This window comes from Triturus cristatus, chromosome 1_1 (assembly GCF_964204655.1).
Source record: "Triturus cristatus chromosome 1_1, aTriCri1.1, whole genome shotgun sequence".
Taxonomy (NCBI): Eukaryota; Metazoa; Chordata; class Amphibia; order Caudata; family Salamandridae; genus Triturus; species Triturus cristatus.
The window spans coordinates 464,624,014-464,649,480 of record NC_140579.1 but is presented as its reverse complement, the minus strand read 5'-3'; the positions used below and the strand labels follow the sequence as shown (position 1 = coordinate 464,649,480).

At 50.5% G+C, this 25,467-nt stretch overlaps 1 protein-coding gene across 1 annotated transcript; it reads left to right on the top strand.

The window, feature by feature from the left end:
- The first annotated feature begins 1,208 nt into the window (after positions 1-1,208).
- LOC146870429 (E3 ubiquitin-protein ligase TRIM39-like) lies at positions 1,209-21,314 on the top strand. Its single transcript, XM_085643091.1, has 2 exons — positions 1,209-1,622; positions 21,231-21,314. Exons 1-2 carry the CDS (start codon positions 1,209-1,211, stop codon positions 21,312-21,314), a joined length of 498 nt encoding a protein of 165 aa, XP_085499217.1.
- The last annotated feature ends 4,153 nt before the right edge of the window (positions 21,315-25,467 follow it).

Sequence of the window (25,467 nt, the reverse complement as noted above, 5' to 3'; positions counted from 1 at the left end):
AGGGATTCCAGTAACTCGTCCGAAATTTTTTTTTAGGTCATCAAGGAGTGTTTTCCAGAGCTCCAATGGGGATACCGTACTTCTGTCTGTTTGACTTGACTCTTTGTATAAAATCCACTCCAAAAGCTTTGGGCCTAAGTTTGTGGTCCATTTTATTCTGCTCAGGACTTCATGATGCTCTTCTCCGGTTGAAGCTCCCAATATTTCCAGTTGTTTAGCAGGTTTCCCGTTTAGCTCAAAAGATACCCTCAGAGGTCTGTGGTCACTCTCATCTCTGTTTCCCACTTCAAAGTTGTTAAAATAGGTAAGCAAGTTGTCCGATATAAAGATGTAATCAATTGTTGACTTGTCCCTGAAGGTTGGAAGTGGATGCCAGAGAGGGTCCGAGGCTTTTTTGATATTAGAAACCATGTTTTGCGTGATAAGAAGCCGCTGCAGCGGGGCCGAAAGTGTATTGTTTAGAGGGTCCCGTGTTGCATGCCCCAACTCCCTGGTATTCATGTCCCCGACGATAATTGGGAAATGTGAGGCATATTTATTTATAAGGTGGTCCATTTCTCTTGTTAGTGCTTTTATTACTTGTTTTTTTTGCTGAGTGGCGGGGTTGACGTAGCAGTTGATTCTCAAAAGACGGATCGAGATGTTATTATTTTTAAGTCCGCCGATCAGTACTGCTTGCAAGTTAGAAGTGTGTGTTGTTACTGATGTTACCTCTATTTTACGAACGTGGTTAATGAAAATAGAGAGCCAACCGGATGCTCTCCCAAATATATTACGTTTTATGGCTGCAACATGAAGTTCATAAAAACCTGGGATAATTAGGGGTTCAGTAGCCCACGTCTCTTGTAGGCACAAGATATCATCTGCTTGAAGGTACGTACGTGCTACACAGGAAGAAAACACTTTAGAAAGTATTTTAGAAATGTTTATGAGAGGCTTAAAAGATTTTAAAAAGCGAACTTGCAGAGTTGGCATGTAAAAAAATAAGACAGAGGATTTTACAGAAACCCATATATAATCACATGACCGTAAATGGTGTCAACCCCAGAGGTATATCACAGGCAGCAGAGGAGGCAGTCCTCCTGCTCTGTGACTGTACCATGAGCCCGGAAGTCCCAACGCAGCCAGAGAGGGACAGACGCACAGACACACCCACATCATTAAGAGAGAGAACTGAAACTTACCTTTACTTCTTGCATTTCTGAATCATGGCGGCAGCAGCTCAGCTCGGGAACCTCCAGGAAGAGGCCTCTTGTTCCATCTGTTTGGAATATTTCACTGATCCGGTAACTATTGATTGTGGACACAACTTCTGCTGCTCCTGCATCACTCGGAGCTGGGAGGGAAGGGATGGAAACTTCCCCTGTCCTGAGTGCAGGGGAACATCTTCTAGGAGAAACCTCCGGCTCAACAGGAAACTGGGGAACATGGTGGGAATTGCAAAAAAGCTTCATCTACCCCCCGTGAAGCCCCCGGAGGAGAATCTGTGTGGGAAACATGAAGAGAAACTGAGGCTGTTCTGTGCAGAGGATCAGAGGATGATATGTGTGGTCTGCCGGGAGTCCAAGGACCATAGAACTCACTTAGCACGTCCTGTAGAGGAGGCTGCAGAGGAGTACAAGGTATGTGGGGTGTTTGTGTGTGTGTGTGTGTGTGCGTGCGTGTGTGTGTGTGTGTGTGTTCTGGTATGACAAGTGAAGACCAAAGGGTATGTCTGTGGAAATTCAGGGATCACAAAGTCCCTCTGTGAGCCCCATCAGGGAGGCAGCCTGAGAGCGGGAGCTATGTGTGCAAGTGTTCAGAGGTGACAACTCATTCAGTGTAAACCATATAGGACGCTGCAGAAGAGCACAAGGTATGTGTGTGGGTGTTCAGGATTCACAAGTGAATACACTACTGGAGGCTCATAGAATATGCAGTGTCTCTGGGTGTCAAGGGATCAAAGGCACCCAAGAGCACAAGGTATGTGCGTAGGTGTTCAGAGTTCACTAACGAAGACACACAATGATTCCCACAAAGGAATAAACAGTATTTAAATCAGATTTTAGAGATCACAGGTTAGTCGCGCCTCCTAGAAGAAGGCAAGGGATCTCTGTGATCATTCAGGGATCACAGTTCACTCTTTGGGTCTCCATGGGTCCCTGGAGAAGGGACATCTGTGATCATTTGTTGCAGGGATTCTGCTTATGCACAGAACTATGCGCAGGAGACCAGGACCTCAGAGAATTGTGGTGTACCAGAAACTCACCTCAGAACCAAGAACCCCTTATCCGACTAGCTTAGTATCCCATTCGTTAGCCTAGATCTAGCTAGGCGGTCCCAATGTATAGACAAACCAGAACAAGCGACTTAGATATTTCTCAGGAGTGGTGGGAATCCGAAATACCTGTTCGTATCTATTTGTTAGTCCACAACAGAATAATACAGACACGGTAAGGTTTAAAGAGTTTATTTTATAAACCTTGCGTCATAAGATGCAGTACTTTGGCTAACACTAGCAGACTAACGGTACAGATCAGAACCATAAGCATTGTTACAATACCATACAAAATGAACGGAGCAATCATACTAATAATGACAGTGGTATACAGCCACACTCCTTTCTCTAGAATCTAATACATTATTATTAGACTATTAGAAGGTCTCTTAGGTTAACAGGGGGGACCCCATACCGTATAGATCAGCTTAGTAGAATCACATCAAAGGATCAGCTAGCTCTCTCATGCATCAGCTCTTCTGTTCGAATGTATTCAAACTCAAACTGTTCTGCAATATTAAAGACGCTTGTCCTTCAGATATTGGCAGCTGCATGTATGATATGTCTAAAAAGTGGTACGATCAATCTAATCACAACACTCTGTACCGTCTAGTGACCCAGACTCGTTCTTTACATGATGTACAGACCAAGGGCACATTTCACTGTTAAGAATGTGAAACAACAGTTTGTTATCCTGTAAGGCAAAGTCGAGTCAGCATTTCTAAAATGAATAACACATAACAACAGTGTCGTGTGCCGTGCAGCAGAAACGACAAGCTGGCTTGCTAACAATTATCTCGGTTATGCTAACTTAGTGTTGTAAATAGGGCGTGGCTTAATCCATCCTACACATTCAGGGATCACAGTTCACCCTGTGGGTCTCTGCAGGTCCCTGGAGAAGGGACATCTGTGATCATTCAGGGATCACAGTTCACTCTGTGGGTCTCCATGGGTTCCTGGAGAAGGGACATCTGTGATCATTCAGCGATCACAGTTCACCCTGTGGGTCTCCGCGGGTCCCTTGAGAAGGGACATCTGTGATCATTCAGGGATCACAATTCACTCTGTGGGTCTCCATGGGTCCCTGAAGAAGGGACATCTGTGATCATTCAGGGATCACAGTTCACTCTGTGGGTCTCCATGGGTCCCTGGAGAAGGCTGCCCATTCACATTAGGTAAGTGTGTTAGTTTTAAGTGAGTTTCAAAGTGTGACCCATGTAAGAAACTGCAGAAGATCGCACTGGGTGTCTGTCAGAGCCCCGAGGTTTTCACCTCGCACCACATAAGCAGCTGCAGATAATCAGAAGTCCTATGTATGTGGGTGTTTTAGGATACCAAGACATACTGATAGGGTTTAATGGGTAGTGCAGTGTGTAGCGCCTGGGCTCTCACATTTGTCGGTTTTAGAAGACTTGGAGGTATATTTAGAAGGGCATTGCACCACAGGAAAGTCACCTTTAATGACCTGCCTGTGGCGCAATGCCCTGCTCCATATTTACGAGGTGGCCTAAAGCCACTTAATGTGGCGTACCGTCACCTTGTAAATATGCCCCTTACCGCGGCAGTCCGCTGCAGCAAAGGGAGGGGCTATTTGAGTTGCTGTGGGCTTTCCACCACAAAACCCATTGCTTTTTGACGCTGCCCCTTATTTATAAGTGTGGTGTAAATATGGGGCAGCACCAAAAATAAGACCAGTGAAAACCTGGTCTTAAACAGATGCAACGAGGAGGAATGATTGCATTCTGCAGCACACACAGAAACAGCAGTTCGCCATTAGTGATTGTTCATGTGCAGAAAGGTGTCCCTTCCTGCACATAAACATCTTTAGCAAGCAGTAACACCAAACAAAGGCACAGGTAGATGCTAGCTCTATGGTGACATTTTTTTTTTAAGTTTGAATTTGCGTATTTGCATATTTGCACAGACTCCTTAAATACAGGATTACTTAGTTGTTTGCACTGACCACTGACTTTAAGCAGTTTTTAACGTGACCTCAGTGTTTAAGCAGTTTCAACGTACCTTCAAGTGCTGGCTCAAAGTCCTTAACCTTCGGTCCGCGCCCTGGTCTGCCGCGGCTGCTTGTGCCGTTTGAGCGGAGGGCGGGACCTAGCCTCAGCACTCCCTTCCAGTTACGGAAGTTGGCGGTCCAGCCTTTGCGGCTATCTGCCTATTTCAGGAGCATGCTGCAGCAGACGCGCAGCGGGGGCGCCTCTGGCACACGGAAGGCGCGTCAAAGGCAAGCTCGTCCGCGCCAGGCTGTGACCAGAGGCCAGAACCCCTGCCGGTTGGAGGTCCCAACAAAGTATCAAATACTCAGCGGATGAGTTATTTAATTTGTCGCCGCCTAAGTCTTGTAGGCACAACATTAATGTAGATACTGAGTTGCTGATATGTGGAAACTGTAACAAGGATTTTACACCGAGAAAACACACAAAGCAGCAGGTGGCAAAACTGCATTTTCTCCTACTGAATTGTCGGTCTTTAACAAAACATAAGTACGAGATCTCTGAAATAATGAGGGAGAAAATGCCCGACATCCTGTTTCTTTCAAAAACATGGCTTAACAAGAGCTCTACCCCAGATATCCTGGACGCACTTCCGGAACGCTATGGGATAATGAGACAAGATCGGGTAGGACAAAGAGGGGGAGGAATCGCGATAATCTATAAATTATCAATTAAATGCTGTATAGATGAAGCTAATCTAGAGAAATGCAAAGCTCTCTTTTTCACCCTTTCTGCAGCAGAAAATAACACCATAGCGGGCTTTCTGATTTACCGTCTACCTGGCCCAGCAACTCCATTTGTGGCGAGCCTGGGGGGAGAAAGTGGTGCAACCAGCTCTATGTCACAACAATTACCTCATACTAGGCGATCTTAACATATATTTTGATGATATGGAGAACCTGGAAGTACAATCTGTATGTAAAGACCTTATGACTTTTAACCTATTGCAAAAAGTGAATGCCCCAACACACCAAGTGGGTCATATTCTAGACCCAATATTCACCAACTTAACAGAGATCGAAGTGGAGACATCATGGCCAGTCCCTTGGTCAGACCGCTACTTAGTCCCCTTCTCTATTCCCTCCCATGGTCCCTAGGCTGAGAGGCCTAAGCAGAAAATTGCACGTAGGAAATGGACCAGATTCAACCCGGAGACATTCTTACTGGCACTGCTGAAAAATGATCTTAAACTTGATAAAGAGATAAACATAGCTAATTGGGAAATTGAGACATGGATAACAGACGCACTGGGTGAGATAGCACCGTAGACCACAATGAACACTAAGAGGTCTAAAGCATCGGCACTATGGTCTAATGAATCCTTAATAAAGGCTAAAAGTGTAAACGGTTGGAGCCCAGGTGGCATAAGGACTATTGTATCAAGATAAAGGAGGAATATAAAATAGAACTAAAAAAATACCACGCGCTTATTCAGAAAACACGGTGTGATTTCTATTCAGGAAAGATTGAAAGGGCCTGTAACTCTTCCAAAGAATTGTTCTCCATACTGAAATCCCTCAAATCACTCGAAAATGGAACCAACCCAATAACCTCCTCAGAGGAGTCCTGCAATAAAGTGGCCGATTTTGTTGTAGGAAAAGTAGCAAAAATATATGGCGCATTCCCAGTGGAAGCACGTCAGGGCAGGAGCCCAGATTGCAGGCCGGATACAGCATTTAAGGGAGAAACCCTGGATGAATTCAAGGTGCCTGAGTTAGAAGAGCTGAAGAACATAGCTAGTGGAATTAAATCCGGATCTCCACTAGACCCAGCCCGCCCAGAGTTCCTAATGCAGGGAGGAAACGTCATTATGCCGTACATCTCTGAGCTAATTGCACTCTCCTTTCAGTTGGGGGAAGTTCCCCATAAATGGAAGCAAGCGATAGTACGCCATAAAAAAAAAGCCGTCAATAGATCACTCTGTGTTAGAAAATCTACGCCCCATTTCGTTACTACTCTTCTTTGCAAAAATCACAGAGAAAGTAACGAATAAGCAGCTAACCAATCATATCAACAAGCATGACCTATTTCACACCTCACAATCGGGTTTCAGAGCTGCGCACTCAACAGAGTCAGCGCTGCTCTTGGCTACCGAAACACTGAGACAATATGGGAACAATGAACAGACCGCTGTACTCATCCTCTTGGATCTAAGTGCATCTTTTGACACCGTCTCCCTCAGGTCCATGGACTCCTTTTCCAAAGATTAGAGACATGCTCTGAGCTGGAGGACATCTTTCCTCTCTTCGCGGTGTTTCCAAGTCGCACAATACACGCATACATCCAAGAGTATTCCCCTGTCACAGGGAGTCCCACAGGGATCCATCCTGAGCCCCATGTTGTTCAATTTATATGTGGGACCACTTGCAGAGCTAGTGGAAGGTCATAATGTGACCACCGTGTCATTTGCTGATGATACTCAGCTAATTGTCGCATTGTCTCAAAACCTGGAAAGGACAGCCCACCAATTCTCCCGATGTTTGGAGGAGGTAGCAGAATGGATGTCCAACCATTGCTTGAAGCTCAATGAAAACAAAACAGAGGTGTTGATCTGCTAGGTGGCCTGAGGCGCTAGGTCAACTACTAACCCCGAATGCAGAAGTAGAAAACCTCGACTACAAACTGACATTTGACAGCCAAATCCGGAAAGTGACGGGGAAATGATTCGGGACCATGAAAGTCCTGAGGAAAATGCTTGACCAATTACCTATCAATGCAAGGAAAACAATAGTACATGCCTTGGCCACCTCCCAGATGGACAATGGCAATGTTCTATATCAGGGTGCATCCAAAAAAGGGCTGGCAAAACTCCAATCGATACAAAACGCGGCAGCCCGCCTTGTTTTGGACCTCCCAAAAAGAACATCCACAACGAAAGCTCTGGCAAGCCTGCACTAGCTGCCTGTAGAGAAGAGAATCATGTTTAAGGCAATGTGCTACTGTTACGGAATCCTGTCAAAAAAAGGTCCAGATCCACTAGAACTACTGTCAAATGCCTCTAGTTTTTTGCGTAGAGTTCTTCACGGTGCCTCACTGAGAGTCTGCTTCTAGCGCGGTGACATAGCGGTGGTGTAACCAAGCACTTTACAAATGGATAAATAAATTAATTAATTAATTTAACAAAATGACGTTTTCCAACTTCTATATGTGCTGCATTCTTAAGCACACATATGAATTAGAAACCGCCATTAGGGATTGTTTATGTGCAATGAACAATCATTCCCGGCAACGCAGGCACCCTTGCAGCGCTAGGCAGCTAAATTTAGTGCCATCACTAGGGAAAGTGCAGGCGTGCACCGAATTCCTGCAAATACGGCGCATCCTTGCGTTTTGAAACTGTTGAAGCGTGGCGTTAGAAATTTTGGCTTAACACCATGCTCCAAACGTTTCTTGTAAATATGCTCACATGATGTGGCAATGCAGGGTTATCGTAGGAGCTCCTGTGGTTATGGTGCACAGCAGAAGCGGTGCAGTAATGTAGGGTTATCTTAAGAGCTCCTATGGTTATGGTGCACAGCAGAAGCGGTGCAGTAATGCAGGGTTATCTTAGGAGCTAATGTGGTTATGGTGCACAGCAGAAGCGGTGCAGTAATGCAGGGTTATCTTAGGAGCTCATGTGGTTATGGTACACAGCAGAAGCGGTGCAGTAATGCAGGGTGTGGCACATGATATGGAACATGGCAGAAGAGGTACAGTAACGCAGGTTGTAGCACAAACAGTCTCAGGGTCATGGTACACAGCAGAACAGGTGCAGATGAAGAGGTGCGATAATGCAGGGTGTGGCACACGCTGTCACATGGTCATGGTACACAGCAGAAGAGGTGCAGACAAAAAGGTGCAGTAATGCAGGGTGTGGCTCACATGGTCATGGTACACAGCAGAAGAGGTGCAGTAATGCAGGGTGCGGCACACGCTCTCACATGGTCATGGTACATTGCAGAAGAAGTGCAGTAATGCAGGGCGTAACACAGTGGCTCACATGGTCATGAGACACAGCAGATGAGGTGCAGTAATGCAGGGTGCAGTACAAAAGGGGGTGGTGATGGACGGAGCATCAGAACCAATCAAACACTCACACCCAGTCAACAGATCTGGGTTTGATCCATCACCGTTCTTTAGCCCACTCTGCCACCCCAGTTCAGACATGGTCATACGCAAATCAGTCTGATCCTGTGCCTCATGGGAACAGTCCAGCCCGAACTGCCAAACCATGCCTTCCCTGGACCGGAAACAAGCTTCCTAGGACCGGTTTCTGGCATTTCAGCCGTCTTCAGGCAGGCTTGCTTGAATCCAGTTGCAAAGTGAGCAAGGGACTCACGTCTGAGCATACCCTGCCAACTTATGGCGAACAACGCAGTACAAAAGGGGGTGGTGATGGACGGAGCATCAGAACCAATCAAACACTCACACCCAGTCAACAGATCTGGGTTTGATCCATCACCGTTCTTTAGCCCACTCTGCCACCCCAGTTCAGACATGGCCATATGCAAATCAGTCTGATCCTGTGCCTCATGGGAACAGTCCAGCCCGAACTGCCAAGCCATGTCTTCCCTGGACCGGAAACAAGCTTCCTAGGACCTCAGTCCTGGGGTCTAGGGCCTCCGGGGTCCTTCAGCAGCAGTGTTTCTTCCTCAGTCCTGGGGTCTAGCACCTATGGGGTCCTGCAGCAGCAGTGTTTCTTCCTCGGTCCTGGGGTCTAGCGCCTCCGGCGTCTTTCAGCAGCAGCAGGGTTTTTTCCTCAGTCCTAGGGTCTGGCTCCTCCGGGGTCCATCAGCAGCAGCAGTGTTTCTTCCTCGGTCCTGGGGTCTGGCGCCTCCGGGGTCCTTCAGCAGCAGTGTTTCTTCCTCAGTCCTGGGGTCTAGCACCTATGGGGTCCTGCAGCAGCAGTGTTTCTTCCTCGGTCCTGGGGTCTAGCGCCTCCGGCGTCTTTCAGCAGCAGCAGGGTTTTTTCCTCAGTCCTAGGGTCTGGCTCCTCCGGGGTCCTTCAGCAGCAGCAGTGTTTCTTCCTCAGTCCTAGGGTCTGGCACCTCCGGGGTCCTTCAACAGCAGCAGCAGTGTTTCTTCCTCGGTCCTGGGGTCTGGCGCCTCCGGGGTCCTGCAGCAGCAGTGTTTCTTCCTCAGTGCTGGGGTCTAGCGCCTCCGGCGTCTTTCAGCAGCAGCAGGGTTTTTTCCTCAGTCCTAGGGTCTGGCTCCTCCGGGGTCCTTCAGCAGCAGCAGTGTTTCTTCCTCAGTCCTAGGGTCTGGCACCTCCGGGGTCCTTCAACAGCAGCAGCAGTGTTTCTTCCTCGGTCCTGGGGTCTGGCGCCTCCGGGGTCCTGCAGCAGCAGTGTTTCTTCCTCGGTCCTGGGGTCTGGCGCCTCTGGGGTCCTGCAGCAGCATTGTTTCTTCCTCAATCCTCGGGTCTAGCGCCTCCGGGGTCCTTCAGCAGCAGCAGTGTTTCCTCCTCAGTCCTAGGGTTTGGCACCTCCGGGGTCCTTCAGCAGCAGCAGTGTTTCTTCCTCGGTCCTAGGGTCTGGCACCTCCGGGGTCCTTCAACAGCAGCAGCAGTGTTTCTTCCTCGGTCCTGGGGTCTGGCGCCTCCGGGGTCCTGCAGCAGCAGTGTTTCTTCCTCAGTGCTGGGGTCTAGCGCCTCTGGGGTCCTGCAGCAGCAGTGTTTCTTCCTCAATCCTCGGGTCTAGCGCCTCCGGGGTCCTTCAGCAGCAGCAGTGTTTCCTCCTCAGTCCTAGGGTTTGGCACCTCCGGGGTCCTTCAGCAGCAGCAGTGTTTCTTCCTCGGTCCTGGGGTCTAGTGCCTCTGAGGTCCTTCATCAGCAGTGTTTCTTCCTCAGTCCTGGGGTTTAGCGCATCTGGGGTCCTTCAGCATCCACAGTGTTTATTCCTCAGTCCTGGGGTCTAGCGCTTCCGGGTCCTTCAGCAGCCACAGTGTTTATTCCTCATTCCTCGGGTCTAGCGCCTCCGGGGTCCTTCAGCAGCAGTGTTTCTTCCTCAGTCCTGGGGTCTAGCGCCTCCGGGGTCCTGCAGCAGAAGTTTTTGTTCCTCGGTCCTGGGGTCTAGCACCTCCGGGATCCTTCAGCAGCAGCAGAGTTTCTTCCTCAGTCCAGGGGTCTAGCGCCTCCGGGGTCCTTCAGCATCAGCAGTGTTTCTTCCTCAGTCCTGGGGTCTAGCGCCTCCGGGGTCCTTCAGCATCAGCAGTGTTTCTTCCTCAGTCCTGGGGTCTAGCGCCTCTGGGGTCCTTGAGCAGCAGCAGTGTTTCTTCCTCAGTCCTGGGGTCTAGTGCCTCTGGTGTCCTTCAGCAGCAGCAGTGTTTCTTCCTCGGTCCTGAGGTCTAGCGCCTCTGGGGTCCTTCAGCAGCAGTGTCTCTTCCTCAGTCCTGGGGTCTAGCGCCTCCGGGATCTTTCAGCAGCAGTGTTTCTTCCTCAGTCCTGGGGTCTAGCGCCTCCGGGATCTTTCAGCAGCAGTGCTTCCTCCTCAGTCCTGGGGTCTAGCGCCTCCGGGATCTTTCAGCAGCAGTGTTTCTTCCTCAGTCCTGGGGTCTAGCGCCTCCCGGGTCCTTCACCAGCCACAGTGTTTCTTCCTCAGTCCTGGGGTCTAGCGCCTCCAGGGTCCTTCAGCACCAGTGTTTCTTCCTGAGTCCTGGGGTCTCGTGCCACCAGGGTCCTTCTGCACCAGCCGAGTTTCTTCCTCAGTCCTGATGCCTCGTGCCTCCAGGGTCCTTCTGCACCAGCAGTGTTTCTTCCTCAATCCTGGAGTCTACCACCTTTTGTGTCCTGCAGCAGCAGCAGTGTTTCTTCCTCAGTCCTGGGGTCTAGCGCCTCCGGGGTCCTTCAGCAGCAGCAGTGTTTCCTCCTCAGTCCTGGGGTCTAGCGCCTCCGGGGTCCTTCAGCAGAAGCAGTGTTTCCTCCTCAGTCCTGGGGTCTAGCGCCTCCGGGGTCCTTCAGCAGCAGCAGTGTTTCCTCCTCAGTCCTGGGGTCTAGCGCCTCTGGGGTCCATCAGCAGCAGTGTTTCTTCCTTAGTCCTAGGGTCTAGCGCCTCCTGTAGAAGGGAGACACCCAGGATCCCTGTCTCTGGCCTCGTCTTCCTCTTCAGTGCTGTGCAGAGCTCCTTGAAGTCAGCAGGAGCACCGGATGTGCTGCTGTGTTACGTTTATATCCGGTTCTACGATTATTGGCTGCAATCCAACTGTCCAATAAAATTCATTGTTCACCCCACATCTTTGAAGGGGACCTGTGAAGGTGTGAGTGAACCACAAACTATCTCTCCTCCATTCAGGACAGATATTCCAGACAGTGGTACGAGGCTTGAAACCTTCTAATAGAGGACAGGGGTTTGAGGAGCTTTGAGGGGGCCGGGGTGAGACAAAGAGAAGGGGGACTGTAGGCACTGACTACAACCAAGAGTTTGATACTCCCTAAAACAGAAAGCCTTTTACACACACGCCGAGGCCCCATCACCGCACATGGGAACCTCACAGGTACATGAGTCTGACAGCACTGTGAGGCCCTGCTAATGGCAATACAGCGCTATACACATCTGTGTCAAAACATGCATACATTCAGATGGAGCCCAGATATGACATACTACACAGTCAGAAGGTAGTGTCAGTAGGAGTTTCCATCTTCCTCTTTTTCCCTTTTCTTATTTATTTGTTTTTCCCTGTCCTACTCTTCGGAAATGTCTGATGGAAAGATACGTGTTGGTCCCCAAAAATGACTGCAGGTGGCCCGTACTGGCAACCACCAGCTCAAATTAAGCACTGGTGGTAGGTAGAGAGGTTGTAGGTGAAGAAGTGTGAAGGGGGAGGATACAAAGAGACCGGAGACTGTAGGTACTGACTACAGCTAAGACTCTGATACACCCTACAACAGAAAGCGTGTCTGTTCTCTGTCAAAGACCCTGCCTGGGGTTGGTGCCTGCACTCTTCCTGTGTCTGTTCTCTGTCACAGACCCTGACTGGGGTTGGTGCCTGCACTCTTTCTGTGTCTGTCTGTTCTCTGTCACAGACCCTGCCTGGGGTTGGTAACTGCTCTCTTCTTGTGTCTCTTCTCTGTCACAGACCCTGCATGGGGTTGCTGCCTGCACTCTTACTGTGTCTGTCTGTTCTCTGTCACAGACCTTGCCTGGGGTCGGTACCTACTCTCTTTCTGTGTCTGTACTCTGTCACAGATCCTGCCTGGGGTTGGTGCCTGCACTCTTCCTGTATCTGTCTGTTCTCTGTCACAGACCCTGCCTGGGGTTTGTGCCTGCACTTTTCCTGTGTCTGTTCTCTGTCACAGACACTGTCTGGGGTTGGTGTCTGTACTCTTCCTGTGTCTGTCTGTTCTCTGTCACAGACCCTGCCTGGGGTTGGTGCCCACACTCTTCCTGTGTCTGCCTGTTCTCTGTCATAGCCTGACTGGTGTTGGTGCCTGCACTCGTCCTGTGTCTGTCTGTTCTCTGTCACAGACCCTGCCTGGGGTTGGTGCCTGCACTCTTCCTGTGTCTATTCTCTGTCACAGACCCTGCCTGGGGTTGGTGCCTGCACTCTTCCTGTGTCTGTTGTCTGTCACATACCCTACCTGGGGTTTGTACCTGCACTCTTCCTGTGTCTGTTCTCTGTCACAGATCCTGCCTGGGGTTGGTGCCTACACTCTTTCTGTGTCTGTTTGTTCTCTGTCATAGACCCTGCCCGGGGTTGGTGCCTACACTCTTTCTGCGTCTGTTTGTTCTCTGTCACAGACCCTGCCTGGGGTTGGTACCTGCTCTCTTCCTGTGTCTGTTCTCTGTCACAGACCAGGGCTGGGGTTGGTGCCTGCACTCTTACTGTGTCTGTCTGTTCTCTGTAACAGACCCTGCCTGGGGTTGGTATCTGCTCTCTTCCTGTGTCTGTTCTCTGTCACAGACCCTGCCTGGGGTTGGTGCCTGCACTCTTCCTGTGTCTGTTCTCTATCACAGACCCTGCCTGGGGATGGTGCTTGCACTCTTCCTGTGTCTGTCTGTTCTCTGTAACAGACCCTGCCTGGGGTTGGTGCATGCGCTCTTCCTGTGTCTGTTTTCTGTCACAGACCCTGCCTGGATTTGGTGCCTGCACTCTTCCAGTGTCTGTCTGCTCTCCGTCACAGACCCTGCCTGGGGTTGGTGCCTGCACTCTTCCTGTGTCTGTCTGTTCTCTGTCACAGACCCTGCCTGGGGTTGGTCCCTGCATTCTCCTGTGTCTGTTTGTTCTCTGTCACAGACCCTGCCTGGTGTTGGTGCCTGCACTCTTCCTGTGTCTGTCTGTTCTCCGTCACCTACGCTGCCTGGGGTTGGTGCCTGCACTCTTCATGTGTCTGATCTCTGTCACAGACCCTGCCTTGGGTTTGTGCGTGCACTCTTCCTGTGTCTGTTCTCTGTCACAGACCTTGCCTGGGGTTTGTGCCTGCACTCTTCCTGTGTCTGATCTCTGTCACAGACCCTGCCTTGGGTTGGTGCGTGCACTCTTCCTGTGTCTGTTCTCTGTCACAGACCCTGCCTGGGTTTTGTGCCTGCACTCTTCCTGTGTCTGTTCTCTGTCACAGACCATGCCTGGGGTTGGTGCCTGCAGTCTTTCTGTGTCTGTCTGCTCTCTGACACAGACCCTTCCTGGGGTTGGTACCTGCTCTCTTCCTGTGTCTGTTCTCTGTGACAGACCCTGCCTGGGGTTGCTGCCTGCTCTCTTCCTGTGTCTGTCTGTTCTCTGTCACAGACCCTGCCTGGGGTTGGTATCTGCTCTCTTCCTGTGTCTGTTCTCTGTCACAGACCCTGCCTGGGGTTGGTGCCTTCACTCTTCCTGTGTCTGTCTGTTCTCTGCCACAAACCCTGCCTGGGGTTGGTGCCTGCACTCCTCCTGCGTCTGTTCTCTGTCATAGACCCTGTCTGGGTTTGGAACTTGCTCTCTTCCTGTGTCTGTTCTCTGTCAGACCCTCCTGGGGTTGCTGCCTGCTCTCTTTCTCTGTCTATCTGTTCTCGGTTAAAGACCATGCCGGGGGTTGGTGCCTGCACTCCTCCTGTGTCTATTCTCTGTCACAGACCCTGCTTGGGGTTGGTGCCTGCACTCTTCCTGTGTCTGTATGTTCTCTGTCACAGACCATGCCTGGTGTTGGTACCTGCTCTCTTCCTTGTGTGTTCTCTGTCACAGACCCTACCTGGTATTGGTACCTGCTCTCTTCCTGTGTCTGTTCTCTGTCACAGACCCTGCATGTGGGCGGCACCTGTATAAGACAAGGTCCTGATATGGTTATTCAGTCAATGAGATGTAGATGTAACATATTCAAGAACGGGGCAAAACAAGTGTCTGTGTCCTTCTCTATGATACTTAGGGCTGGTCCTCACAATCCTGATATGTGGGACTGTTACTTAGAATCTGGATATGTGTGGCTGGTACTTACATTATTAATGTATGACTGGTACGTTCAGTCTGGGCATGTGTCGCAGGTACTGTAGTGACAATTATTTTGTAAGTAAGAATACATTCCATGGGGGCGTGGCTTGTCCAGCCATCATGGTGGACGCATCCTAGAGAAGCTCTGACCGCCCAAGCCATAATCCGCAATAATTCGCCGATATTCCTCTGCTGAGTGATCCAAATCCACTGCTCTTGCACTCGGAGCCAAGAGGCATCCTTATCCTGGCACCGTGGCTTATCTGATGCCGAGGGCGGCCACTACAGGCAACGGAGGAGTCGTGGCCTACTGCCCAAGCCGGTGCCAGAGGGCGAGATCATGCTGTCGCGGGCGCCTGGGAGATCTGGGGCCTGGTCGCAGGTGCCTGGGAGATCCTTAAGGCCCTGCGGGGCTCGTGGAGGCCGTCATGTTTTTTAACGCGGCTGCGCACCGGGCTGTTGGGCCCCTGGTGGCTGGGTCCTAGCCATCGGCCCCCACACAGAAGACTCACCCACATCAGAGGGCCGCAGATGTGGGAGGTAGTGCAGAGTCCTCAAGGCCAACTCTGTGCAGCTCGAAGGGGTCCGGCAGACGCCTTGAGCCGTGGGTGTGCCCCACGGGACTGGGTGCTACCTCGGGGATTCCCGTCAACCCGGGAGCGCCGGAGCAGACTGTGATACTGACTGCCTGGGCCGACCCTGTTGACCCACCTTCGTGGCTAGCTGGGCCTGAGGGCCCGGAGAGGAGACCTGCTTGTGGCCGGGGTTGTGCCCGCTGGGGTGCTCGGACCCGCCCGTGCCTCCCATCCTGCAAGGGGCACTCGTGGGGCCCAAGAGGACCAAGACACAGTAGTGGAGGCAGGCATTGGGGCCCACTGGCTGGGGCCCGTGCCGCCCAAAAGACGACGCTGCAGCTGATCGACGACGACTCAGAGCCCGTGCTGATGGGGTTCGCGGCCCGGCTGGTGGTACAGCAGAGGTGGCGCTTCACATAAAGGGCCTGCTGAGGAGACATGCCACTATTCCCTTGGGCTGCCGGACAGAGCCAACTTCGCCTGCTGAACACATTGAATGCAGCAGGTAGGCCCGTGGTGCAGAGCATATACTTTTATCCCCTTGGGGAACCAGGCCTACTGGGGATCTCCCTGACATCAGGTGGAGCCCCCCCCAGAATGGATACTGAAGCCACCCCATCAAGGACTGGTGGAGTAGGCCATCCACACTTGAAGGTTGTGGGCCCAGCTTCAGCCGTTTTGCAACATCCTGGAGGGACTGCGGCTGGGGGCCCATGGGACTGAGCTGGTGCGAGAAGACCTGTGGGCTAGGGGTCCGGCGAGTCTGATCCCAGTAGGGGGTCTACTTGGCTGGCTGAGCCTGGGCTGCGGAGGAGGCTGAGCTAGGCTTAGTGCGGCATGTGGCCCAGGGGGGCCAGCTTCTGTGAGGCCGGCCCGCTGTAGTATACCAGAGTGTCCTCAACAGGGCACCTAAGTGGCGGGACGTCTAGCGGAGATACATGCCAGAATCCTCAACAGAAGGAAATACAATCAGGTGCGGGGTAGATACTGTATGTTGGCTCCCCCTTCCCCACCCTCCTTTTCCATCATGGCCAAGGATAAACCAGCCTTCCCCACCTCCAAGCAAAGCACCCTGGACCAGTTTGCCACAGCCCCTGGTGGTGCGAGCAACACGGACACCGGGAGCCCTGTCCCGACAACGCCGCTTTGCTGGCCGTGAGCACTCAGGCCCGTGGCACCCTAGTCGCAAAGATCAGTGCTGTGTGTTCAGAGGTCTCCTTTCTGCGTCAAGATCTTAGAAAGGCTGTGAATCACATCACGTAGGCAGAGACCTTTCTTTTTGACGGTAGAGGACACAGTGGCAACCCTGCAAAAAAAAGTGAACAAACTCACCGTCGTAACACAAGAGCTGGCGTCCAGCGTTGAAGATGCCGAGGTCCGCTCCCGAAGCAATAACCTGTGATTCATTGGCTTTCTGAAGGGGTGCGAGGGCTCCTCCATGGAATGCTTTCTCACACGGTGGTTGAGATCCCTCCTGCCTGAAGACTCCTTATCCTCCTGTTTTGTGGTGGAGAGAGCCCACAGGGCATTGACTAGGAAGCCCCCTTCGGGTGCACGCCCCAGGCCAGTAATAGCCAAGCTGCTGAATTATGTAGACCCGGACACCATCCTTCAATACACAAGAACCCATAGGGATAAACTGCTCTATGATTCACAGAACACTCTTCCCAGACTGCACCCGCCTGCTGCAGCAGCAGCGCCTGTCATTTACAGCCGCCAAACGCAGACTTAGAGAACTTAATGTGCAGTATCTGCTGTTGTACCCAGCCCGAATGAGAATAACATATAATTCTAAATCTCTCTTCTTTGATACGCCGGAAGCAATCTTCACTTGGGCCGGCGAGACAGTACAACTAAAACCACATACCCCGCTGCCTCCGGAGTCTGACTCATCACAGGGTACACATAGGAATCGTCTGAAGATGGTCAACTCCAAAAGGCGACACAGGTCGAGGTCCAACTGGCGCTCCCAGTCACAGGGCAACGAGTCATGAATGAAGTGGGACCACTCCTGCCTCTTCTGCCCATGGCTTCAACTGGGAATATTGATCACCCCTAAGACTATGGCTCACCTAGAGAGCAAATATGGCTTGGGGACCTGGGCCTGTAGCCACTAACACCCCCTGAACAATTATGTTTAAGTTTTGTGGGAAGCCTGGGTACTATTGGCGGGGGTACCCTGGGATCCCCTGTTGGGAGCCTCGGGCTCCCCCCAACCTCAACAGATACTCCTTGTTGGTTGAGGTATTAGGGTGGCGGGAGGGTGAAGGGTGGAGGGGACGTTCAGATTTCCTGGACTACAGTTATTTCAGTTCACTCATAGGCACGGGTAACCCACTACAATTTCACACGCTCACTGTAGCTGGCAACCTCCCTAGATGACAGATGACCTCGCACATATGTAATTCCCAGCCTGGCGGTCTGAACTTTATAATGTGGAACGTTAGAGGGATGCTCAATAAAATAAAGAGACGCGCTGTCCTTTGGCAAGCCAATCGCTGGGAAGAGGATATACTCCTACTGCAAGAGACCCACCTTCTAGGCAATAAAGCCCCATGTCTTGCCTGGTTTGGTTATGACACAGTATACCACTCAGGGTTCTCATGCGGCTCTCGTGGAACGGCCATTCTCGTGCATCCCCGGATCCCCTTCACTCTGTCCAAATCAGATCCAGGGGGACGATACACCATAGCGACAGGTACATTAGAAAGCGAAACAATAACCATAGGCAGCGTTTACCTCTTTCAATGACAAAATCACACAACTCTGGGGAGAACTCCCGGACGGTCTAATAATACTGAGCGGCGACTGGAATGACACCATGTCACCCTTGGACCGCCGGCGTGAGTCAGAACATAGGCCCCAATCAGGAGAATCTAAACTCCACCAGCTGGCCGCCACGCTGTGGTGGTCAGACGCATGGCGGGCATACCACCACATGGAAAAGGGTTTCACGTTTCTTTCAGCCATACATGGCTCCCTATCCAGAATAGACTACTTCTACTTACCATGCAGCCACATACGTAGGGCCTCACATGTCTCTATCCTGCCCAAAGGCCTCTCCGACCACTCCATGGTTCTACTTAGACTACACATTGACCCAAACAAACCCCCCTTCGGATGGCGAATTTCACCCTGGTACCTCCGTGACCAGAGTTACAAAGACTCTTCTCTGACAGGCAATTACAGACTATCTAACGTCCCCTCTAGTGTTATACTGTGGAAAGCTCTTGAACCCACTATCCGTGGGGTGGACATTAGCTTTCACGCATGCGAAAAGCGCAAGTGCCTTGCTCAAATAGAAGACCTAGAAAATCGCCAGAGGACTCTTGAAGCCGAAGCTGCAGAGACCTCAGACCCAATACCGCAACGCAACTTCCTCCAAGTACAACAACAAATCCATCAGAATCTCCCTAATGAGGCGCATGAGATCTGGTTAGCGACCCAACATAGGATTCATCGATGGGGTAACAAATCAAACAAAATACTTCATCGTTTGAGTCAGGGGCGATGTCTCCTGCCTCGGTGCCAGCACTGCGAAACGCGGTCTGAGTCCTTTGTACTACCCCTGACACAGTCGCCCAAGCGTTCACGGCCTAATATGCCTCCTTATACAAGCAGAAGGAACTCATATCGAGCGCGACGATAGGGGAATTTCTAACAGACATACCTCTCAAAAAGCTCCCAGACCACCGACACGACCAGCTAGATGCCCCCATAACCGCAGAGCAACTTGGTGCCGCTTTATCCAACATGCACCGGCTGCGTGCCTGACCCCAACGGCTTACCTTGTGACTTCCTACAGCCACACATGGCACAGCTCGGCCCACATCTATTGGATGCACTCCATGAGGTTCTGGAACATCTTACCTCCCGATTGGTGCCTTAAACCAGGCCGCCCGAGAAGAACCATCTTCTTATTGCCCCATCTCCCTCTTAAATTTTGAACCCAAACTCTTGGGTAAGTCCTTGCTGACTGCCACCGCGCATTTATCAAAAAACTGATCCACCCAGGCCAGGCTGGCTTCATGCCGCACCGGTCTACCCAGCACAATATTCAATGGGTTCACAATACCATTGCCAAGGCCCCAGAGCTAGGCTGCCCTGCAGCCATTCTTTTGGCCGACATAGATAAGGTGTTCGATTCCCTAAGTTTGACTTATTTATTTCAGCTCCTCCGATCTCTCAACTTTGGTTGTCCCTTTTTGTCTTACATACAATTATTATACACAGAGCTCTCGGCCTCTGTGCGGGTAGCAGGTTTCCGGTCAGCACCCTTCCCAATACGTGGGGTTACGAGGCAGGGTTGCCCCCTGTATCTATTGCTATTTGCTCTCGCCACAGAGCCCTTAGCTACATGGGTGTGGCGGAACCCATGAATTTGTGGGTATGAATGGTCACAGGACTGGTCCAACAGAATGATGCTATATGCAGACGACTTATTATTCTTTTTAACCAATTTTGGATTTTCCGGACCCTAGATTCTCCTGATACTTCGGGTGTTTGGGGAGACCTCTAGCCTTGGAGCCCATCCAGAGAAGTCAGTGCTATTTCCGGTATGGGGAGACTAGGGGCGCGGCTCCCGGGCTTCGCAGTTATCCCACGCAATCGAGGTCTTCAAATATCTGAGGGTCTTCATCCCCCTCTTGAGCCTCCTCCACAGTCGCAAAAACCTTGACCACTTATCCCCCGCTGCGGAACTGTCATTCAGCTCTGGTGTTATATCGTGAAAAAAATGGGCTGGGACGGGCTCCTGACACAGACAACCCCTCTGTAGCAGGAACCTACCGGTAACCTGTTGCCGAACTTTCAGGCTTCCGAGCATGGGACCTCATTGGAATCTCTACCATGAGTGACATTCTTCAAGGATTCACTCTCAAATCTTTTCAGCAACTGCAAATAGAATGCCACTTGCACCGGACACCGTTTTACAAATATCTGCTGCTGAGACACGCCCTGACTCCCCTAATCTGCTTGCTGGGAGGTCTACCAGAATATTCACCCCCTAGAGGGACGTTTACTAATGGGGGATCTTGGCGCGCATAAGATCCGGCAAATCTACCAGACATTGACTACCCATACCCAAACCACACTACACAAAACCTGGGATGCATGGGAAGCCGACATCCCCGACCTTACAGACGATGACTGGACTGAGGCTCTAGCTAGTCTCCGAGGTGCCACTATAGCCACACGATACCGCCTAATCCAGTTTAAATACCTCCACTGAGCATACTACACCCGCTCCCGCCTCTGGAGGATGGGCGTTATCCAGTCCCCCACATGTCTCAGATGCGGAGAATCGGAGGGGACCTTACTACACACGGTCTGTAGCTGTGGGGCACTGCAACCGTTTTGGCATAAAATATCGTCCTGTCGAGGTCTAGTCCTGTCCTGGCATCTTCCATTCGATGCCAAGATTTTCTTACTTCCCAGCACTGAGGGGATAGGAGGAAATCGCTATAAACAACATCTACTATTTTTGGGCCTCACACTTGCCAAGCGGGGCATTGCCCAAACGTGGAAGGGTACCTCCCCGCCATCAATGGGTGGGTGGACAAAGGCCATGGACAGATGCATGGGGGCTGAAATCGCAGTGTACCAGGCGTGTGGTTGTCCACAAAAACATAGGAAAATATGGCCTCGCTGGGCAACATACCACGGCATAGACCTGCCTCCTCTGTCGCCCTCAGACCCTCCCTAAACCAGGCAATCAAATCAAACTGGACCATATTTAGGTAAGATGAGTCGCTCTGTCATCTAAACATGTACACCTGGACATTTTACTTATAGTGAAACATGTAGTAACCTTTGCCAAGTTTAGTTATTGGGCCTGTATGTTCACAGGCAATGTTGTTGTTTGAATATAATTGGTACAATCTCATATAAACTGTATCCAAAATATATGCTTCGGGCACTGCCCGCTACATACCGTTAAAGTCAATAAAGTTTGTTAATAATAAAAAAAGACTGCACTCCATATATCAACACTTATTTCTTGCACTTTCATCTCTGCAGGTAAAACTTCAAGAGTGGCTGCGTCTTCTGAAGAAAGAGGAAAAATATTTTCAGGAGTCTAAAGTCAAGGAAGAGGAACAATAAAAAAACAATGAGGGTGAGTGGCTGCAGTGAGTGCTGTGTCTCTGTGTGTCTGTATATGTCCATGCCCATGTCTTTTTGTGGCCTCTCAGAGTTCAAGAACACAGAGGCTGATGAGTCACCCTACAAACTGGGTCATGGTCCCCACCAAATAAATATACTGCCGGGAGTCACTGCACTTGGATATTGGGGCTGAAATCGGCCAAGGGCTCATCCTAAAAAAATCATAAAATCAAGAATTACTCTTCTGATCCTAAGGTAGTACTTACATACTCACACAGGTGTGGCATTATCTGGCTGTGAGTATGTACCAGTGTGTGTGTGTGTGTGTGCATATGTGTGTGCATATGTGTATGCATGCATGTTCACACTTAGGTGTACGTATCTAAGTATTTGTTCAAGTATGGATGGTCCTGGATGTGAGAGGTTTTCCTGATATATGCTGTCCACTAGTTATAGTGGGCACCTTGTATCAGTCCAAACAACCCCTTATGGTGATAGGTTAAAGACAACCTTTATTGAAAGCTATAGTGGTAGCTATGGAGAGCAGCCTTCAGGCTAAGTCTTGAAGGAATGTAAAGCAGCTTGTTTTACCAGTCTATAATCTCTTGAGTCACTAAATGAAAGATATCCACACCAGGTATATATATATAAAATATATGTATTTATTACTAAACACACCCTCCTAGTCTCTTTATGAGACTAGAGGTCAAAACACATAAGTTACACTTCAATAATCACAGAAAAATAGCACAAATACATGTCAGGCCCTAGGGGCAAGCCAAACCATATACTAAAATAGTGGTATAAGAACCACGACTTAACTAGACACAAGGCCTAGAGCCTGTAGAATCACTGGGACCCCAAGGAACCACCCAAGGTAGTGACACAGGGGGCCGTGTGCAGTGTGTGAACACAGTCGCGAGCTCCCGTTAGCTTCTATGGGGAAAGTTGCGGATAGATTTTTAAAGATTAGGGACACTTAGAAATGAGTCAGGACCAAACCCTTTTGGACTTGGAAAGTTCTAAGGCCAGCACCCACGGGAGCACTGGAGTACTCGTGTTACCTCACCCAGGGAAGCCAGGTCCATAGGTGTCTTTTGGTGTCGGGTCGCGTCGTTGATTTCAATGGGAGCTGGCGAAGAAGTGCTGCTGCCGTGGAGATGCAAGTGTCCAAAGAGATCCAAGCCTGGATCGAAGATGAGAAGAACCTGAAAGCAGAGGGGACACAGTCTGGGTCACTAGCCAGTGACCAGGAAGGTGATGAGCAGATGCTCACCGATGTCTGGTGATTTCAGGTGAAAGAGTTGAAGCTTGACTCTTCAGCCGCGAGGACCAGGAGGTGTCGAAGATGACCATGAGCTGGATTCGAGCTGTGCCACAAAGGATGTCGAGTGCTGCAGTGTCGGTGCCCGGATTGGACGCAACAAGCCTTGGCAACAGCAACCCATGCAGAAACGAGAAAGATGCTTCGGTGGAGACCAGCAAGGTCTGTGGGACTCACCACTTGCTTGGGAGTTAGGGTACGTCTGGAGCAACCAGGAAAGCCTAAGGAAATACAAAGTTAGCCCCTCAGGGACCCACCAGTCAACGGACCAGGGATCGCGAAGGGACCTCGAGACGAAACACAAAATGTCGGCCCACGGGTCACTCAGAATGACCAGGCTGACAATCTTCAGTGGATTCAGTGCTCGAGGTGGGGGCTACAAGTCAGCCCAAGCACGACTTCAAGAGATGTCGAGAAGTCAATGCACTTGCAGAAATGCACGGTGACCAGGAGTTCCGGTTCCACGCTATTCACGAGGGCTGTGGGTCTCAGCTTTGCTGGGGACTCTGGTCGGCCTCTGAGATGTCTGGAAATCCTATCCTGGGCTGCAAATACTTCGGAGTCAGGCGGGAGCGTTGATAATGCAGACGGGCAAATTGCTTCTTTGGTGCCTGCCAAGCAGGGGAGTCACTCCTTGACCCCAAGGGAGATTTCTTCAGTCCTCTGGTCTTAAGCAGAGTGTCGAAGGTCCAGGATTCGGATTCAGAGCTTTGTCCAGGGTAATCTAAAGTTCTGGTTACAGAGGTTCCTTACTTATACCTAAGGAAGGGGTTGGACTAGCTCTGGGGACCCACCTATGGGAGGGTTTGGAAAGAGGCATGGCTACACCCATTTCCTTTGTCCAGTTTCATGCCAGAGCAGGGGCTGGAAGCCCCTGAACCAGTTTGAGCTGGACTATGCACAGGGACACCAAATGTGCCCCGAGTGCAGGACTTCAAAGCACTCAGAGAGTGCACCCACCCAGCCCCAATACACATAATCCTGTCTGGGAGGTGGTTACACCTCCCTGTGTCTGTGGCTGCAGCATCCATTTTGTGATGCTAGGTCTCTATTAAGTTTCTACCGGGTATACCAGTGCTGTCATGTCTCTCCCGCTATAAGGGTGGGATCATACTCCCAAACCAGTTACTGGTGTGGGGGTATGATTCCAAGGCGTTTTACACCAAACACAACATGTTTCCGCGCAGGCAGTCCAAAGTTAGCATTTACCGTTTGGTTATAATGCACTTAAGAGAATAGGGTCAGGCTGCACTACTGACAACCCTGGAGAAGAGATTCCGAAGGCTGCAGAGGGGCTCAGCTCATGCCTGGGCACCCCCTTCACATATAACCAAGCACCCTGCCTTCAGGGTTGATAAGGCCTGCCATAGGGGTGACTGATAGGTTTGTATGTGCAGTATATGGTGGGATATAGTGAACCTATATCTCAGTAAGGGGTGCATGCACCACGTTACTCAGGCTGCAGTAGCAGACCTGTGGTGTCATTTTGGGTGGTTTTCCAGGGGTGGCATAATATATGCTTCAGCCCCTGGTAGGCCTCTGGGGTACCTATGCCCTGGGTACATAGTATACCATATACTAAGGACTTATAAGGGCACCTCAGATCCAATCTGTAATGTACCTAAAGGACATGGAATCATTTTAGAGAGGAAGCAGCTAGGCTGGGGCCCTGAATAGCAGGGTCCCAGCCAGACTAAAGTCGAAAAACAGTGAAACACCAGCAAAAAGTGGGGGTAAACATGTGAAGCAGATCCTACTCTCCTACAACCCCCCCCCCTCCCAAACGCAGGGACATTAAACGAACCTTGACCAGTTGAGTCTTCATGTTCTAAGTGGAAATATCTAGAGAGTCCATCTGCATTGGCATGGTTACTTCCAGGTCTATGTTCCACTTATAGTCCATCCCCTGTAGGGAAATGGACCACCTGAGCAATTTGGGATTTTCACCCTTCATCTGTTTTAGCCATAAGAGGGGCTTATGGTCTGTCTGAACAATAAAGTGAGTACCAAATAAGTATGGCCTAAACTTCTTCAGAGCACAAACCACAGCAAAAGCCTCCCTCTCAATGGCTGACCAATGTTTCTCTCTGGGGACAACCTTCTGCTTATGAAAGCTACTGGTTGATCCTTACCTTCATCATTCAACTGTGACAGTACAGCCCCTACCCCAACTCAGATGCATCTGTTTGGACAATGAACTTTTTGGAGTAGTCAGGACTTTGCAGAATGGGAGCAGTGCACACGGCCTGCTTCAGGTCATCAAATGCCTTTTGACAGCTAGCTGTCCACTGAACCTTTTTGGACACTTTCTTAGAGGTTAAGTCATTCAGGGCTGTCACTATTGATCCATACCCCTTGACAAATCTCCTATAGTACCCAGTCAGGCCTAAGAAGGCTCTCGCCTGACTCTGGGTAGTTGGAGCAACTCAGTCTATTATGGTCTGGATTTTGCTCTGCAATGGTTGAACCTGGCCTCCACCTACAAGGTGGCCCAGGTACACAACCTGACTCTGACCTATCTGGCACTTAGTAGCCTTGATAGTTAGGCCTGCTTTTTGCAGGGCCTCCAAAACATTCCTCAGGTGGACCAGGTGATCCTCCCAGGTGGAGCTAAAGACATCAATATCATCCAGATATGCTGCACTATCATCTTCCAAGCCTGTAAGGACTTGATTCACCAACCTTTGGAAAGCGGCAGGTGCATTCTTCAAACCAAAGGGCATTACCACAACTTGATAGTGCCCACTAGGGGTAGAAAATGCTGTCTTTGGCTTTACATCATCAGCTAGTCTGATCTGCCAGTAGCCAGCTGTCAGGTCAAATGTGCTT